The sequence below is a fragment of the Gambusia affinis genome, linkage group LG19 (genome assembly GCF_019740435.1).
Source record: "Gambusia affinis linkage group LG19, SWU_Gaff_1.0, whole genome shotgun sequence".
In the NCBI taxonomy this organism is placed as follows: Eukaryota; Metazoa; Chordata; class Actinopteri; order Cyprinodontiformes; family Poeciliidae; genus Gambusia; species Gambusia affinis.
In genome coordinates, this window is record NC_057886.1 from 2178679 (window position 1) to 2194887 (window position 16209).

General features: G+C 40.6%; 1 protein-coding gene across 2 annotated transcripts; it reads right to left on the reverse strand.

Annotated features, from left to right (window-relative positions):
* Positions 1-1180: 1180 nt before the first annotated feature.
* On the reverse strand, positions 1181-16134 carry glyr1 (glyoxylate reductase 1 homolog (Arabidopsis)). Of its 2 annotated transcripts, XM_044099143.1 has the most exons (16): positions 15995-16095; positions 13195-13231; positions 13029-13108; positions 12806-12944; positions 11757-11867; positions 10615-10698; positions 9239-9292; positions 8471-8521; positions 8316-8389; positions 8098-8197; positions 7181-7291; positions 5737-5838; positions 5482-5644; positions 4795-4974; positions 4526-4650; positions 1181-3721 (listed from the first exon to the last, which is right to left on the reverse strand). In XM_044099143.1, the coding sequence occupies exons 1-16, from the start codon at positions 16030-16032 to the stop codon at positions 3647-3649; spliced, it is 1524 nt and encodes a 507-aa protein (XP_043955078.1). In that variant the 5' UTR covers positions 16033-16095; the 3' UTR covers positions 1181-3646. The 2 variants fall into 2 exon arrangements, with proteins under 2 accessions (XP_043955078.1, XP_043955079.1); XM_044099144.1 differs by lacking the exon at positions 10615-10698 and having other exon boundaries at positions 15995-16134.
* Positions 16135-16209: the final 75 nt, after the last annotated feature.

Here is a 16209-nt window from a genome sequence, read left to right on the forward strand (position 1 = left end):
CCACTAAGCCTTATATGGTAAGCCCCTCCCACTCGCGCACAACCAAACCCCAGCATGCAAAGTTCAGATGACTCGTTATCAGCAGTCAGGAGAGGATCGATGGAGTAAATAAACTGATTTGGAAAGCGAACAACACGACGTGCAAACCACGTTTGTGTGTTTTATGTTGTTTAGTTTGGGAGATTAAGTGGTAAATATTCAGCTCACTGTAGTCATGTTTATTTGCGTTTCAGTGCAAAGTGCTGTACATCGAGACATTGTTTACAGAAACAATTGAGTCGTGTGTCTTTTAACTAGAAAGTGAACTATGTCAAAGTCCAGCCGGCCATAGTGACTAACTGATACTGTACTGATTTCCACCGCGGAATGTCACTACATACATTTCAGAAATGAAAAAAACCTTAAAGTTCTGCTTTTTGGTGTTTTTGGGTCAATGACATCATAAGAGGAAACAGATTGGAGCTGATTAACACTTTGATGGATAGGAGACTTTTCACACATTTCAACACAATCTGAAGCGTTGGAGATGCAAAGAGTCCAGCGGACCATGACAGATCCAGAGTCTGTAATGGATTCTGCTGTGGATGGGGAACATGAAGCAAACGGTCTCCATGGCAACGTTAAGTGGCGCAAATCTGTTCATGCCATTTTGAACTACAGCAAATTCCTATTAATATATCATCCCAAAAACAACTCCTGATTAGAGATCAATAATTCTTTTTCTTTCTCCATCTTCTTTTTTAATATTACAAAATTACATTTTTTTTTTTTGTTTTAAAACAGAAGCAACACGTAAAAAATGGTTCAAAAAATTAAACCATTGGAGTACTGCTTGTTCAGTTCTGTAATTTGGCGGTTTACCGCTGTCCAGGATCCAGGTGTGTGGGAAGACACGGAGGAGGAACAACTATCAATTGTTGCTTCCTAAAACCGTCAGCAGGTTTCCGAAAACAGACGTTTTGCAAAACGTGTATCTCCATTTTAAAATCCAAAAGGATGTTTATGTAAAAATTAAAGCAAATTTACAGTAGATATTTATCAACGTCAGTGACCTTTTGAAGAGAGACATTTTGTTTTTAGTTACACCAAATCAACAACCTGTTTAAATAATGTACCAGCAATATTTGTGAATTTTAATGCAAAACATACAATATACAAACAGAAAGCAAATCAATCTGCATCAGTAATCAGGAGAGGATTTTATTAAACAGCACAAAATTCTTGGTATTTCTACATGTACACAAAAATCATAAATAACCCCAAAACCAAACTGTCACCCTCTCTGTACTGATGGGATCCAGATCCTTATGATTTCAACGCAATAAACCAGACTGTAGGAGCCACATATTTATAAACCATTTACAGTTGAACAAAACCACCTACAGTATCAAGAGATAGAAGAAGTTAGTCGTTCTGCAGAGTAGTTGTCATTAATTCTGGTTATAGTAAATACAAAAAGGAACCCTATGTAGTTTCATGTGCTATTTACAACTGTCTCCTAAAAACAAGGTTTTCACCCTCACAAGTGTCTGAAAAAAAAAAAAAAAACAGAAACAAAAAATTTTTACCATGGCAAACGGGCGTTTTTTTTGTTGTTTTTTTTTTTTTTCCTTTTTCCAAAATATTAATTTTTCTACACAACTAAAGAGTTCTACTTGAAGAGAAACCAATTCATTTTTACTTTCCACTGGAGAAGGTAGAAAACGAAAAACAGTGGGGGGTCTTCTGGTGGCCAATCAGGGAGCTCATTCATTTCATACAAACCAACAGAAGCGATCTGCTTGCTTCACATACCTACTGTTAAAAAAAAATCACGCTCTTGTTTTTGCATCAATATATTTGGTTATTTTTATACATTTTATCTACGATCGGTGAGCCGTTTGTGGCCCTCCAGCGACAGCTCGAGTGAATCTTATTTTGCAGCAATTATCTCATAAATTCACCTCTCTCACTGGGAGCATTTAGTCCGGTATATATTTGTATGCCTCACTTCAACACTAGGCTCTGTTGTCTCTTCCATTTTTGAAGAGTGGCTAAAAGTACAGAATCCCTTGAGGGTCACTGTGGGAAAAAATGTAAACTCTCATGCGCGCCAGATAGATTTTTTTTTTTTCCCCCTTCAATGTCCCTTCAGGGATTCTGTTTAAATAAAAAGAAGAGAAATCAAAAACATTTAGAAGACACAAAACGCTCATTAGCTACTAAAAAGGTCGCTTTAAATAAATCTAAATTTAAAAAATGAGTTCTGATTTATTGTTGAGGGTGAGAGGAAACAACTAAAAGAAACGTCTTCACAGGAGATTTTTTCCCCCCTCCAATAAATAAATGTGCTGAAATCAAAAGTCAAGTTTACCTCTCACTACTGCAAAAAAAACAAAAAAAAACAACTTCTGGTAAATGTAGAGAGTGCTGCATTTCCATGCTGGAGATCACCAATTATTAAAATAATATTATTAACAGAGCATAGAAGAGAAGAGCTGCTGATGTGGAAAATGAACATGAGAGCTCAACAGGCTGTGGAACGAATCGGATCGGTTTCACCGTTATTCGTCACATTTCAAACCCACGAGGCAGAGTTTAAGTGCCATGACAACGCCGTGGATCTCTGTTTGTTTTATTTGTTCGCTGGTGTAAAGGAGGAAATCACCGGAAAGTGAGCGGTTTGTTTAACCCTTCATTAGCCACCCACAGCAGGGAAGTACAGGGACGTAACGAGCCACCCGATGGAGGCCGACTGGAACAGTTTATGTTCCACCAAAAAAAGTCAGCACAAAACTGAAATAATGAGCTCTTAACTAAAGATTAGCCATCAGTTAGTCGACTTACATCTTTTATAATATCCCCAACCAAACCATCAACACTGGGACTTCTAAGTTTCCTTTATCAATACAAATAAAAAAACAAAACAGGATGTACCCCCTTTAAAAAGCAGAAACTAAAGATATGAGAACTCGCTGCAAAAAAAAAAAAAAAAAAAAAAAATCATCCGTGAAACTGAAGTTCTGGTGAAAATAGCTTTTACTGCAGTTTAAGGCCTCAACACGTCTGTTACTCTGTCCTTACACATCACATCCACTACCGTATGAAACAAAACAGGAAGTAGCCCTGACCACGCTGCGCCACGGAGACCTACAGAGGAACAGAAATAAATACATCTAGGATTGAAATACTTGAAGGGTTTCGGTATTAAGGCAATGCAGTGGCATGTTCTTGGTTGTGTCTGTGACCAATTTAACAGTAAAAGAAAAAAAGCAAGGGATTTTACTTAAAATACACACATGGGTAAAAATATTTACGTGTGCACAAAACATGACAGCAACACCTCCCGCCACACGGTGGGGCTATAGTCCCCTAAAGCTCTCCACACTGGATTTTACTGACTATTTTTTGAAAAAGGTGTCTGCAAGCTCTGGAACCTTCTTTCAGCAGTTCTTCTTCCCAGTAGAGTCAGTGCAATATTCGAAGTCGCCTTTTTTGAAAAAGAAAAAAAAATCCCAGACTTTCAGGCCGGTGTGGGACGATGGGGGCTGGCACTGGGGCAAAACCAAATAAAACCACTAGAATTTCTAATAAAAACTCATTAGATGACAAAGAAGAGATAAATGATTAAAGACTGCGTGGTCCAGAGGATGGGTCAGCTCTCACTCTAGTGAATGTAGGCTCTGTAGACGGCAGAAATGTCGTTGTCTGACTGGTCCAGTGCTTTAGCCCTCTTGTACACCTGCAGGCGGAACAGAGAAACGGTGATGCACGACCACAAAGAAATACTCAAGTCTACATTTTTAGAGAAGCAAATGCATACATATGTAAAGTATAAATACATAAATTAGAAGAAACTTAGACTAAATCAGTTCAAAAAGTGAAACTCTTATAAAGTTATTCCAGACGGTGATTTATTTCATGTATTTAGTTTTGTTCATTTGGATTGTTCTAGCTTACAATGCCTAGAAAAACTATTCACTCCCTTTGATGTTTTAGCCTTTAATTAGTTTTAAAAATCAATCATTTTCATCAAAACTTTGCTTTTTGGGGGAAAAACAAAATATAGGGGTGCATAATAATTATTGTCATATAATCATCAGCCTGACGTTAAGAAATTATGACGTCATTTTCATGAAATCGTAATGAATAGCACCGACAACATGTTCAGTGGTGCAGGTGTTTTATTTATTTTATTTGTAAAATAAATCAAAAAATGAAACATCCAGTACTTTCTTCTCGACAATAAAAGCCCAAAGGTCACTTTCTTGAAAATTTAAACATTTCATCAGAATCGGACCTCCAGAAACTAGAAATGTTTGACTGTGACTATGTTGCATGGAGGAGTTCAGCCTTTACTTTTCAATATTCAGATTTTTGCATTTCATTTTAGTCCCAATTATCAAAATGACATGAACTAACCTACAAGGAAAAAAAGCCACTGTTTGAAATGAATTTATATGCATCAGGAATTTGACGTTTTAAAAAGAAGTAGAGACTTAAATTCACTTTTCAACGACATCCTAATTGAGAGACTCGGCAGTACCTCGTTGGCTGCTGCAGCCATCGGAGTTGGATGGTTGGCCATGTCGCCCATGGAGATGGCTAGCCTCAGGTCCTTCTGAATGTGTTTCAAATAGTAGTCTGGTTTAAAGTTGCCTTGCAGGATATCTGGAAGTAACAGAAACACTGTTGTGCTGTGTCTGTCTGAACATCATACCTGCTTTACAATGTTCATGCAAGTTCTTACAGCAGAGCTTAAGACTACAAAAAAAACAAAACATTCCACTTGTCAGTCAGATGAAAGAGACTCACTCTGACACTTCTGGTCCACAAAGGTGCTCGCCATCTGGCCCTGGCACAGGATGTCCAGGAAGGTCTGCTGTGATTGGCCGGTGGCCTGAGCCAGGGTGAGCCCCTCTGCGATGGTGGCCATGAAACTGCCCTGGACCATGTTGAGGATGAGCATCATCCTCGCTGCGTTGCCTGCTTCCCCTGGAGACGCAGAGCCACACGGTCTGACCTCACACACCACAGGACGAACAGCAGCACATTCTGCACAGGAGAACCTGCACTGCAGCGCTCCCCACACCTTTTGGACCTTTTTGTTTGACATTTTGCCACAGCACAACCACATATATGAAGAGTTTTGCGGTTTTATGTGACAGATTAAAATAAAGTAGTGCCTACTTGTCAAGAGAGAGGAAAACGATTCATGATTTTCAATGTTTTTTTGTTTTTTTTTCATCCAACCCCTGGAAACACTTTGATCTGAACCAGGTTAGTGATGTTTTGTCACCCTTCACAGCATTTTCCGTGTTTCCTTCTCCTTTTGTGTTGCTAATCAACACATCAGCGTAGCTTCCAGAGACGAGCCAGATAGTGGTTTTGTTATTTGGCTGCTAATAATATCTGGTTGACACTGCAAGATTTCAAAGTCGTCAGTTGGTATTGTTGGATGCTAGCTTGGCGCAGGACACCTGTCCAGTGCAGCCTACGTACCGAGGAAGAACGAGGTCTTGCCCATGGCTTGAAAGCAGCTGCTGCAGTCCTCATAAACCGTTCTGTCTCCAGCTGCCAGGATAACCAGCATCCCATCGTTGGAGAGCTGCTGGCTTCCTGCCACCGGAGCCTCCAGGAAGCGGCCGCCCCGTGACGTGATCACCTTAGAGTTCCAACGGACAGAAACAGCGAACGCATCGTTACGGAGACAACAGCTGCTTCCAGATGGACAGTGCGGCCTGGTTGCTGGGTTACCTGGGAGAGCTCTGTGATAGTCTCTGGATCTACAGTGGACATCTCTATGTAGCATTTGCCTGGCCTGATTCCCTGGAGAACTCCACTGGGTCCCAACACCAACTGCAACAATCACAGCCCAGCAGAAGAGCCAGGATCACAGGTTAAGCGGTGGAAAGTCACAAACTCAAACTGTAGGGAAAAAGAGTTTTAGTTTCTGGCTAGTGACCCTCCTTGACAAGAACACTAAAGAAATATCAACTTTTAGAATGTTTTTTTTTTCTCACTTTTACTCAATATTTATTACATGTAGCATTATTGCTACCTCATACCTTCTGATTTTAGTCAGCTAGGAGGTATTAGTGATTTTTTTTGGTTAACAAAAAAATTAAGTCCCATCTATTTTGCTCTTGCTATGGTAGCTTCAGGAGCAAAGCAGCTTGAAAAATCAGAAAGCTGAGCATGTTGCATAACACTTAAATATATAAATACCTTCAAACACATAAAATATATGTTATAAAGATTGAAGAACAGATTTGATTTTAGGCAATTTTTTTTTTTTTCATATTTTCTTTTACATTGATTCCCTCAGAATCAGTCCAGTAACGGTCCACATTCTCAGTGACAAAGACTCACCTGGTGTAAATTACATTTTTAGCTGTTGGAGTAACTCTTAAGAGAAATTTATTTAATCAATGTCATGAATATGTGTGTAGAGCTGCACCGATTGCAGTTTTCTGGTTGATACCTGGTTACCAATCTTTAAAAAGTCTGACCTGCTGATTTTGATTTTGGCTGATAGAAATTTTTTTGCCTGAAATGTTGCTAAGTATAGCAAGAAAGTGACTGAGTTGGCAACATTGGGGTGAATATTGTTAACTGTAAACATTCAGACCCGACCTGGTGGGTCGGTCTGTCAGTCAAACCTCTCACTGTAGAGCAGAAGAGGACAGAGACTGATTTTTAAACCTTTGCTGATGAAGATCAGATTAGGAGATAAGATCAGCTTCACATGTAAGTATCAGCCAATCACGATCCCCCAAAATTAAGGAAATCGGCGCCCAGAAATCAACTAGTTGATAAATCAGTTGGCCGATAAATGTATCTTATTATATATAATGTAAACAGCACTGCCAGAGATGCAATAAGTTTATAGCAGGTGTGTGAATGATCTAATGATCGGACTGCTGATTGCAGCCAGTCCACAATGTTAACAGAACTAGAGGGCCCCAAAACCAAACTTCGCTTAGGGCCCCAAAACCAAACTTCGCTTAGGGCCCCATGGAGGCTTGGGCCGGCCCTGATGACAGTTTTAACAAATCTGTAAAACACTGATTTTTGTCAAAGTTACGTACTGCAGCTTTAAAGCAACATCCTGCTCTGGCCGCCTTCCACAGCAGCCGCTTCCAGCAAGTTATTTGAGCATGTTAGAGTTCAATTACTCTGAAATGAGTGAGATACTCACGTCCCGGGCAGCCTTGGGGTCAGACACACATGAGAAAGTGATGTCACACATGGAGGCAACCTCTGCAGGGGTCCGGCCTAACCTGGCCCCCTCCTGGATGAACAGGTCACACTGAAACACAGCAGAGCAGACATCAAACCCACTGTCATGGTTTCCAAAGGCGTCTTAGAATATTTGTCTAACACATTACTGTATAAACAGATATCCTTTATTTCCTCATTCAGACATCAAGTAAGACTAAACCTTTCCTGTTTTAGATCAGATAGCTCTAAGTTTATTTCCACTTACACTTTTTTTTTTTAGAAAATGTTAATATTTCTTCAAAGTTTCCATTAATCTCCTCAGTATTTGTAGAATTCCCTTTTATAGCGAACAATTTGGGTCAAATGTTTTTGAGGGTCCCCCCCCCCCAGGATTCTCTCAGTAATTTGTTTTGTTGTGATTTTGGCCCATTCCTCCTGACATGCTGATTCGATATATTCCCTACATACCCAATCAGACCTGCAGCAAAACAGCCACGCACTGACACAGCGGTTTTTTTTCCGAAGTACAATGATTGTTACGAGAGGTGGGTGTATCGGTCCAAAAATATTGGTGATATCGATGCAGAGCCGCATCAGTATCGGATCAATACTGGCTTGGTAGGATTGAAACTATAATCTGGCTTCTTATGTTGTTTTCAGAGTTATGTCCTTTTCCTTGCAGAGTGGCCTCTCAGCCCATGTTGGTACAGAACAGGTTTCACTGTGGACAATAACACTGTAACCATCTGCAGCAGCAGACATTACTACCACAGGATTTAGGTTCTGAATGTCGTTGAAGAGCTGATGCATAGATCTATGTATCCACTTTCTGAAAACATTAGAATCGGTTTGACCGGCTTTTTTTAGCTTTCACCAGCTGTTAAATGATAGTACCTTTTCTGCAGTGCGATTCCACACGGTAACAACATGGCCCATTTTCAACAAGTTGGAAACGATGCCACTACCCATGAGTCCTAGACCCAGGAAGCCTATCCTGCAGAGGGATGAGCCAGAATACAAAAAGTCAACTTTATGGATAAAAAAAAAAAAAATCCCAGCAGTTTCCAAATCAAAGCTTTCATATGGCTTCTAGATTGGAAGTGCAACAGTACCTTTTATCTGTGGGTGTGATGCTGCCATTAATAGCTGTGCTGTCTGCTGCTTGGATAGAGGTTGAGCCTGTGACCTGCAGAAAAAAAGTCCCCGTTAATGTCACAGTGAAGATTGAGGTTTTTTTAATTTTATTTTAATTTACGCCTTCCTTTACCTCCTCGATGATTTTCAGCCGCTTACTAATCGGTTCCATTGATGAGGCTGGCTGTAGAGAAAAACACAAGGATGAGTACACACAAAGATAACGCTCAGCTGGAACGTCAAATTCACAACTGGGTTGTCAAAACTAGTTATGCTTCACATAAAACAACTAAAGACACGTATAACATCAGCCACTCTTTATATTCATAAGGTTGGCTGGTTTAGTTATGGATTTTTATGGATTAAGTCTGGAAGAAACAGGGATTCTGCATATGTCTTTGATGACATCTTGCGTAGGTGTGTGTGTGTGTGTGTACTTGGTTTGCTATTCTTCTTCGGACAACTGCCGTTGTTTTTACTAACCTTCTGAAGATCAATTAGCCATATGGGAACCAAAGCTTTATACAATCCTAATACGGTGGTCCCCATTGTTTAGGGTCAAAGGTCAGATTTAAAGATGTCGTGTGAATGAAGCTTTGGTTGAGGTTCGAAATAGAGGAAGTGTGGCTAGGGTTAGAGAAAATGTCTGGGTTACTCCTGAAATGAGTATGGGTAGAACTACAAACTGGTGTGTGGATGGTGTCAGGGAACGAATACCAATGTTCACTGCAGTTTTTGGAAACGTGAAAAATGTTTAAAAACAAGCTTCATTTTGCTTCATCTTTTGTGTTTTCTTCATTCAAATCTCACTAGAAGAACTCAGCTTGCAGGGGTGTGAGGACTTTTTCAAGGCATAGTGAACAGGTAATGATGTAAAGTGGACTGTGTTGTTTCCTCTTACCTTTTCGGACTGACTGAGCAGGAAGTGATGGAAATGTGGGTCGTCCTTGACAGGCTGGAAGGCAAAGAGCTCAGTCAGACGGTGTGTGTATGTGTGTGTGTGTGTGTGTGAGAGAGCAGAGGAAACACCAAGCGGGGAGGGAGAAAACACAGATTCAAAACGTTCAAGGTGGGGGTTTGGTTAGATCCCAGTTTGTCTCAACTTCTTCTCCAAACCATTCAGAAAAAAGTCAAACAAGAGCTGAGAGATTGGAGGTGTGCGTAATAACACGGGCCGGGCCAGAAGACGTTTGGAACGACTCATGTCCCTCCAGCTTCAGCACTTCCTGTTTCTGATGCTTTGCTCTGCTTCTGCTGTGTGTGGCTGATGATCTTGTCTGTTCCCAGCCCCGCCTCATAAAGTTAGATCTTCCAGCGGTTTTCCACTAAACAGCTTCCAGCTGTTAACTGGTTCCATTTGGAGCAGATTTGTGTTTGATATTTGTGTATGTGTGTGCTGGCTGAGGAAATTCATGTTGGCGTTCATGGAGTTGGGATTGGAGCTCGTTAGGAGCTTTTGGTCCAGGACCGGCTCTGGTTGGCTGGCTCCTTTTGATCGTTTTCATTACTATTAAGCCTTTTTCATGCAATATTAGAAATAGATTCAAAAATGAAAACAAACAATTCAATTCCAGACAGAGATTGAGATGTGACGTCAATTCAAAATAAGACGTGGTACAATGAAACAGACTTTTTTGTTAAATTTTCCCCCTCAAATAAGAATTTTACAATTTTTATGAACTTATTTCACTTTGCAACTGTAGATCAGGGGAGAGGGGTTGTAGGTTTAACATATGGCAAAAGCTAAACTGCACATTTAGATTTCTGAAGCCCTGAAGGAAGACTAAAATAAGGCTTTGTGTCAACATGTTCCAGAGGAAATGCTTGATTTTATTCAGACTGAGCAGAAACGAGGAGGCAGGCAGATTCTGCCAGTCTGTGTGAACCACTTGTTTACTAGTCCAGTAGTTCTTCCCCATTTCATTACACACACACGCAGACACACCATAAATTGGCCTAATGCTCCTTCATCCAGAGAGGTCAACCCTTCTCTTTCCTGGTTCTCTTTACCTCCACTTAACAAATCAAAACTTCTCATTTCTGGGCAATCTCAAACCTGAAGCTCTGCAGTCGCTCGCCGACTATGACGTGATCACACACACACACACACACACCCAACGAGCAGCATCAGCAGTCAAAGGTGAGCACCAAACAGGTCAGAAGGGAAAGGTCTGCAGTCGTTGGTGATTTAAAGCCAAAGTTAGGGTGAAGCTCAGGTAGAAAAACAGCAAGCAGGGCAGGCTGACAGCAGGGGGAGCCAGGGAGAGGTTCACCTACACTGCTTTCCCATTTGAATCCTGAACCAGGTCCGGCCCCCAGCCTCTCAAGAGCCGACGGCTCGGGGTCAGAGTCAGTTAAGTCCTTAAAGAGGAAAAAGACACACGTTCACCTTTAGAACCAAAGGAGAGGAGGAATCTGTAATGGTCCGTAGCTGATGAGGAGAGGGGTGTATTTTTTCATTTAGAGAGAAATGTTCAGCAGCAGAGAGCTGGTGAAGGTCGGTGTGTGGAGGGAAGGCATCCAGAACCGATGGGACGTCAGGGAACTCATCTGGATCGGAGGAGGACTAAACTCTAAACTCAGCGCACACACCAGGTCTGAGGCTAGCATGGAGACCAGATGCTACAAGGTTTAAAGCTAAAGGATGTAACTTTTACTAAATCAGATGTTTTTTTGTATATTGGTTAAAACTGTCACCATGTTGCGACAGGATGGTATGAGACAGATAATTATGAAAAGATTGAGCTCCCTGAGCTACCATAGTCGTCTACAAAAATGTACGACTCCCGACCAAAATCAACCAGAGACAAGAGGAGGGTCTTAGCACTGTCAATCAACCTCATGTACTCACTGCTAAACGTTTTAACGGCAGAAAAATAATTTGCCATTTCAGGAAAATCATTTTTTTCCACCGCCATTGGTGGCAAAGCTAACTAGCTTTAGCCTTCACGGGGGCACCTGCTATCAGTTGCTGTAGCGTAGCAGAGAGCAACAGGGCTAGGTGATGGGCAGCACCACATGGAGAGTGATTGACAGCAGTGAGACCCGCCTCCTGGCTCTGATTGCTCGTTTCTGAGATATTTTCACAGATTATTAACAGGTTTTCTGAGCCACATGAAAGCAGCAGTGGTGGAAGGATGACTTCACATCAATATGTTTTCTTAATAAAACTATGAAAACATGTCATGGATGATCAGCCACACCCAAGATTGACAGAACATCATTTTAGAATTACTGAGTACATCATACTGAAACAAGACAAAAAGCCTGAATTTAAGAAAACAATTTTTTTTTTTTTTTACCATAGCTGTAAAACAAAGGCTTATTTTTACCATTTCACTTTTTATGTAAGACTATAGCTTTTCAGCATAAAGCATTTTCTGCACTCGACTCCGTTAGCTTTCTGGGGCACCACTGACCTTTTCAGAGGGGTCCTTCAGTGCACTGAGGTCTTCGTCGTCCTCCTCTAGAATTTTCAGTGGCTTGTTGGAGGTTTTTTTTCCTTTAGAGTCGCCTTTGCCCTCAGAGTTCTGCCAGAAACACACAACATCACGTTCTGCTTACAAACACGTCTGAAGGTCTGAGAAGGATATTAGTTTTAAATTAAAGTTGCTACGGCCACATAGTCCGGCAAAACAGTGAGCAAGTGTTGTAACATCTTACTGCTGCGAAAGTGTCTTGAAAAACTTTCCCCTCTCTGAAATAACTCACGTCAGTGACAAAATGTTTTGGATATTTAAAATATCTTCCAGTTCCAGTGTTGAATGCTTTTTTTTTTTATAAAATTAAAGTTTATTTGTCTTTTAGAGGGCAAATGTGCATTATTATGCCAATATCAATATAATAATTAAAACGATCTCGGAATGACAATATTATGATTTATTGAAATATGCTCTGATACAATTTATTGTCCACTAAAAATCAGAAGAAAGGTGGAAGGAAAGAACAAAAAGGAGTTTTATCTCTATGAAACAGTCTTTACTCTTATTAGCAGCATCTTTACTGAGGTAATATTATCTACTGTAGAATGTAGAATCCCCCTAGTGGTCTGGATGCACAGTGCAAATTTTAAAATATTTCAATTCATCTATGCTGACAAGTTTAAATCAAATTTAACAAAACTGTCACCCTCAAAAAAAATGCTAAAATTCTAGATCTATGGTTTCTATTAAAATGTTACCATGTATAATATGATACAAAAACAAGGACTCGGCACCCCAACCCTGATTGTCCAAGTGTTAGCATCACGTTTCACTGTTTGCGCTGGTAAGTGCCATCACATAAAAATCTAATAATATATATTGTTGAAGTGTGTGATTGTAATATGAAAATCCTGAAAAGTTAAAAGGGATGCAGATACTTTTAAAAGACTATCGTACTTTTGAAAGTCAGAACAAAACCATTTCATCCACTAAGACAAGATGCTGTGGTTTCCAGTGCCCCCCCATCCCCCCCGCCCCTCCCCTACCTGTTCCTTTCCTTTGGCTTTCTTCAGGTAGTCCTCCACGGCATCAACGGCCTGCTGGAAACGCTTCCCTTTATTAATCTTGATCATCTCCTCTTTGTGGGGGTGGTAGGGCTTCAGCTGCTCCACTTTGATCCAGGCGCTGCTCAGAGAGACAAGAGCTACTGTAGCACATCTGGCAGAGAAAGTAAAGCAGGTGGAAACCAGAGCAGGTCCTCCTACTTACTGGTCTTCAGTTCCAAAGAATTTCACAAAGTGGCATTTTTTGCCCCGGGGCTTTTTCAGGTCCTTGGGGGGACTTACTATCTGAAACACACAGGAATACGTCTCGGTAAGTAGTGAATGGTGTTGCAGCACCAGTTTGAAGGTAATGTAGAGGACTTGTCCCTCACCTTTCCTGGCCATGGGGGATAACGGCCCAGCTTGCCCCTGAAATAACGATAACAGATATTAGTGGAAATATTCTCTGTGGAGCTCAAAATGTTTCAAACATTAAAACAAATTTCTAGATAAGCTGCTGCAGGCCTTGAGCTCAGATTGCACAAAGCACTAGATACCGACTCCCTAAACTCAATACTTGAAGCATAATCTCTCCTTAGCAGAGGGATTTACTGAACTCTGATAAACTAGACTCTTTTTGAGGAACCAAGAAAGTCATTAGCCACATAATCAACATTGCTACAGCAATACAACTGAAAAATGTAGGCTTTGTTGTCTTTCTTTTGTTTTTCTAAGAGTAAAAATGTGTGAGGCCATCAAACAAACCTCAATACGATCTGACTAAACATAAGCTGGATGGATTACGTTTGGCAGCAATAACTGGTAATAAACTCAGATTACATGAACGGTTTGTTTAAGTTCGTGTTAGAGGTGCACTGATTGCACTTTACTGGTCAACTGCAGATTACGGATGTTTAAAAACCCTGACCTGCCGATTCTCATTTTGGAAAGTAATTGTTTTTGTCTGAAATGTTGCCAAATATAGAAAGAAAGTCACTGAGCTAACAACAGTGAGATGACTGTTAACTGATAACGTGCAGACATGACTTGAAGGAGATTTAAGTCCAGACTTTGACTAGGCCACCCCAAAACCTTCCCTTGGTTTTCTTTTGTAAACAAAGTTTCTTTTTTTCTTTTTCTTTTTTTACTTTAACCAATCCAAGACAAACTCTAATTCAGCATTTAAAGGGAGCTGATTAACTGTTCCAGAATTTAAAAAGAAGTGAAATGGGCACCAGCTCTACAGCTGGATCCATGGGCTGATCACTGCTGTCGGGATATAGAAAAGGTTTCAGAGGCCCAAACATGATTCTGTCACAGTAACCATAAATTATTAGTTTATTTGATGAACTAATCATTTAGAACTGTTACTGTCTTTGTGCTTTAGGTTAATAGCAAATAACAGAACCCCAGAAAATAAGTCATCTATTATGTGGAAGGAAAAAATAAAAATGTTTTTTTTTTTTCTGTCTGTCTCTTTAAGATGCTAATACTCATTCCGACACTCTGTCTTCAGCAGATCATCACAACAATGCTGAATGAGTGATATTTTTTTGAAAAGCAACTTTGTTTATAGAGACTTTATGATCCAGTTTAATTATTGTTATCTTGGCTGTTTTATTGACTTTGTATATTTAAAATGTTTTCCAGTTTTACTGCTAGATGTTCAATTGGAATTAAACGTTTCTTTGCTTTTTTTTTTTTGAGAATGTGTATTTGCATTAACATGTCATTATTGTTGTAGTAGTTGAAAATGGTCTCAAAATTACAGACCATTTTGTCTGTAATTGTTGCGATAGACATAACCGTCTATCGCAACAATTTCTGGGACAATTTATCGGCCAGCTAAATTTGTCATGTTAATGAGACGGTAATGCTCATATTAGAAGAAGCGTGAATACGCAATTGTACGTTTGTTTGTGTGTGTTCTTGTGCAACACTTGAGGCAACAGTGGTAGGTGTCTAATCTATAACCAGTGGGTTACCAGTTTGAACCCAAGCTCTGTCATCTTGTCCCTGGGCAAGACATTTCACCCACCTTTCCAGCTGGTGGTGGTCGGAGAGCCGGTGGTAGCTGCCAGAATGTCAATGTAGTGTAAAGCATTTTAGGATTCTCTGGACTTAAGCACTTTACAAGTACAGGCTATTTATCATAATATTTTTGTCATGCTTAGCAATTTTTGGGCACATACATTTATTTTCAGAGTACTGAAAATAAATACAAAGCAGAGGTGGACACTTCAGGGTTTAAGGTTGTGTACACAGTCAGGAGATATTATAAGAGTTTTAAGAGCTAACTGTAAATGAATGTGTTAGTGCAAGTGCTGATCCATGGTCAAGGTGGGTCTGGTGTTTCTGTCCCACCGGAAACTGGTCGTCTAGAAAATGTGTTTGCAGAAGTCTGGCCAAAGTCTGACTCTTTCACAAGGCCGTATCCGCTTTAACTGCCGCTTCACGAGTTTGGCTTGTTCACATACCTGCACAGCTGCTTAAGTTTTTGTTGAAATTGAGAGTCCGCCAAATAATAAGACCTAACTTTCCCCGCTAAACAATTTCCCCAGGCGCCGAAATGAAGGAACTCGGACGGCTGAAGGGAGTAAACAGCAGTCAATGTTGTCATATCTTCGGTAGCACGTGATCCACTCTGGCTGCTTGCTCAATGTTTTATCCAAACGAGAGGAAAAGAGTCTGTGGCGCTTCACGCCGTTTTCTGAATTACTGCCTGAAAGTCATTTTACACAAAGAGGCGCATGCAAATAAAGCAAGAGCTTGTGCTAAGTTAATAACACGGAAACAGAGCAGGCGCAAGGTCTAACGACATCCGCTACTAGCTATTATGCTAGCACAACTAGCACAACATGTCAACAAGAAGAAATTCATAGTCGAAGCTATGCAGATTCAACCAGCAGTTCGCGATTCTGGAGGACAAAACGACGCGTTGTGACCGAATAAAGTAACTCTGCGAGCTTTACACCCTGTTCCAATAGTTGTTCCGCTAACAGGGAGCTAGCATAGCTAGCTCTTCTTGGTTAGCAACTTGTTTGGGTTGAACACCAACTAAGCGTCTCCGCTGTGGTAATTCCTCTTAACACAACCAAAACCTGACCTCCTTTTAAATTAGCAGCTACAACAGCATACTATGCAGTTTGAGTAGAAAAAGGAGCGCGTAATTGTGTTTAAAGGTCATCTCACCACACTAGATCCCCGATCCTGAGATGCACCGCCGCCATCTTTCAACTTAAATAAAACGTCGCACTGAATGAGAGGAAAAGACGACACACACCCACTAAAGCCTTCCTCCGTGTGTGGGCGTGTAACATCCGCCCCCTGACTGCGTTCAGCAAACAGCGTTCACAATCATTTTAAGTAAGAACATCAAAAAACCCGGTTTGAAACTGTAATAAACG

What these genes read in the sequence shown, in the direction of transcription:
- glyr1 (XM_044099143.1), bottom strand. Translation starts at nt 16,032, where the DNA reads ATGGCGGCGGTGCATCTCAGGATCGGGGATCTAGTGTG. An exon ending in TGAAGGACCCCTCTGAAAAG is followed by an intron (nt 10,699 to 11,756) that starts GTCAGTGGTGCC and finishes TTCCTCTTTAAG; the next exon opens with GACTTAACTGACTCTGACCC. An exon ending in GGAATCGCACTGCAGAAAAG is followed by an intron (nt 7,292 to 8,097) that starts GTACTATCATTT and finishes GCTGTGTTTCAG; the next exon opens with TGTGACCTGTTCATCCAGGA.